This window comes from Macrotis lagotis, chromosome 1 (genome assembly GCF_037893015.1).
Source record: "Macrotis lagotis isolate mMagLag1 chromosome 1, bilby.v1.9.chrom.fasta, whole genome shotgun sequence".
Classification (NCBI taxonomy): domain Eukaryota; kingdom Metazoa; phylum Chordata; class Mammalia; order Peramelemorphia; family Peramelidae; genus Macrotis; species Macrotis lagotis.
Genome location: NC_133658.1, coordinates 919,538,970 through 919,541,908, shown reverse-complemented (window position 1 = coordinate 919,541,908; position 2,939 = coordinate 919,538,970). Strand labels below are relative to the sequence as shown.

At 38.7% G+C, this 2,939-nt stretch overlaps 1 protein-coding gene across 1 annotated transcript; it reads left to right on the top strand.

Annotated features, from left to right (window-relative positions):
- The first annotated feature begins 230 nt into the window (after window positions 1-230).
- On the top strand, window positions 231-1,175 carry LOC141492530 (olfactory receptor 2G6-like). The gene has a single exon (XM_074192891.1). The coding sequence runs from the start codon at window positions 231-233 to the stop codon at window positions 1,173-1,175; it is 945 nt and encodes a 314-aa protein (XP_074048992.1).
- Window positions 1,176-2,939: the final 1,764 nt, after the last annotated feature.

Sequence of the window (2,939 nt, the reverse complement as noted above, 5' to 3'; positions counted from 1 at the left end):
GACATACTCCAAACCTTTGTTGTTCCTTTCGCATGACCTGGCATCTGAAGATCTTAGTTTAAACATTTACCAAAAAAGCAACTGTATCTTCTCAAAATAAAACTGAACAATTAAGGCTGAAATGCTATTGAGAAAGAACTGAGATTCATCAGCATATATTGATCTCTTTCCACAGAGTACTGGTCCAATTCCCCCTGTTGATTCCTGACAGAAACTGAAGTAGAATATCAATGAAGGCAAGCAACAATTCCCAAGAGGGCTTCATTCTCTTGGGTTTCTCTGACAAACCCCAGTTAGAGACTATTCTCTTTGGGGTTATCTTGGTCTTTTACATTTTGAACCTGGTGGGGAACATAACCATAATATTAGTGTCTTGCCTAGACTTCAAACTGCACACCCCAATGTATTTCTTCCTTGCCAACCTGTCCTTTGTAGACCTCTCTTTGACCACTTGCATTGTCCCACAGTTATTGGTAACCATGGGGAAAAAAGACAAGACCATGAGCTTTAGTGGCTGTGTGGTACAACTCTATGTGTCCATGGGTTTAGGATCCACTGAGTGTATTATTTTGGCTGTTATGGCCTATGACCGCTATGCAGCAGTCTGCCGTCCCCTCCACTATGTAGTCATTATGCATCCTCAGCTCTGCCTGTGGTTGGCTGTCACAGCATGGCTCAGTGGCCTTGTCACCTCTCTGATTCAGTGCTCTCTCACAATTCAGCTACCAATGTGTGGTCACAACCAGCTTGACCACATCTGTTGCGAGGTGCCAGTGTTGATCAGACTGGCCTGTGTGGACACAACCTTCAATGAGGCTGAGCTTTTTGTGGCCAGTGTGCTCTTTCTTGTAGTGCCTGTCTCTCTCATCCTAGTCTCCTATGGATACATAGCTCATGCCATCTTGAGGATCAAATCTACATCAGGACGTCATAAAGCATTTGGAACTTGTTCTTCTCATCTGATGGTGGTAATCATCTTCTATGGGACCATCATCTTCATGTATCTGCAGCCAGTCAAAAGTCAATCCAAAGACCAGGGAAAGTTTGTCTCTCTCTTTTACACTGTGGTCACACCTCTACTAAATCCTGTCATCTATACTCTAAGGAACAAAGATGTCAAAGGAGCACTAAAAAAGTTGTTATTAGGGAAAATTCTTGCTTCAGAGAAGTTGTGAGATATAGGATTCAACTAAGAGCATTACTTTAATCTGAAAGGATTCTCTAAAACTGGGTGTGAAAGAGAGAGACAATGAGACAGAGACAGACAGAGACACCCATCAACAGAGAGACATTGATTTGGATCTATTTGTATATGGTTTTCTTCTTTTTTCCAGTCATTTCAGTCATGTCCAATTCTCCATGACCCCATTTTGGGGATTTTTTCTTGGCAGAGATACTGAAGTGCTTTATCAGTTCCTCCATCAGATAATTTTAATGATGAAGAAATCGAGGCAAACAGCATAAAATGGCCAGGGTCACAGAGTTGTTGAGTGTCTGAACTCAGTCATTCTGACTCTAGGGCTGGCATTCTATTTACTGGACCATAGCATTGAAACAGAAGTTCCTTGCCCAGGGCCACAAAGTCAGTATATGTCAGAATCCAGGACCTTTTGACTTTGAGGCTTGCCACTATATCACGATCCCTCTGTAAACTTGAATACAATGGCATTTAATGAAACACCACAGGGAGAAGAGTAATAAAGCCTGCTCCCATAACACCCAGAAGCACACTCCCCATCACACAACCAATTGGTGAGAAGCACCTGAGTACTAGTGAGAAAGAATACACATACATGTTGGGAACATAAATGATCAGTAAATTACATTTGCTGGAAGACATATGGAAGAACAAATCTGCCTGATCACTTGGATTTCTTTTGAGGATTCCTTTGTGTTCCTCCCTCTTTGTTCAAAATCCAAACTGTTGCTGTGGTTTTCTTTTTTCCTTCAGGTCAAATACATATTCTCTGTTATATATTGCTTCTGGTTAGTCTTATATAGACACCAGTCAATGTTTCCTGGCAATTTTCATGCTGCCAGTCACTGTCACAGTCATAGGACTAGCAGGAGTTGCTGATCTTTGAGGAATTGGAGGAATAGTCGCTGTCATACCTCCTTAAATCTAAAGCCTAAAAGTTTTTTCTACCACACATTTCAAAAAAGTCCAAACATAGCCTCTCATTGAATGTTATGAATGGGGAAGGAGTTTTCCTTTACAAACTTACTCTTTTTTGTTTTGTTTGGTCAGAAGTTCTTGTTTTTTAAAAATAATTATTTTTTTTCATGCATAAGCACATGTCTAGCAATCTTTCCATGAGGAAGCCTGCCTGTTTTATGAGTCATGAGTGCAGAAAAAGGAATGCAAATGAGAAACATCATGGAACTCAAATAAACAAGACAGGACTTTAGTTATGGAGGTGAGGGAGAGGGAAGAGTTGAACATGACTCTGAAACTGAAACCATCCCAACAAACACTCAGACAAGTCCCTATATAATATCCAAAGTAGGTTTCCTGAAAACAAGTCATTCATCCATTAGAGTTGTGATTGATAGCAAAATTCAATTTCCACTTTGGTGGTTTGATTTTTAACAGAATATATGGAATCATCCTGATATTGTAGGTTCAACATGGACCTTTGTATTTATAAGAAGTTTTTTTTCTCTTAGTATGAATTTTGTTTTCAATAGTTTAATAATTGTCTATATAATTCCTGGTAGTTTATGAACATTTTGTTACTCTGTGTGCATTTTATTTTCAATTGTTTAATACTTGTTTGTACAATACCTTGTACTTTAGAAGAATTTGTCACTCTCAGTGTGAATTTTTTAAGTTTAATAATTGTGAAAACAATACAATCCCTATTTTCTTTAAATTGTCAATATTTTAAGCCTTCCCTTGTATATTTGCAATTTTCATATTTTCTATCCTTAAAGAGTAG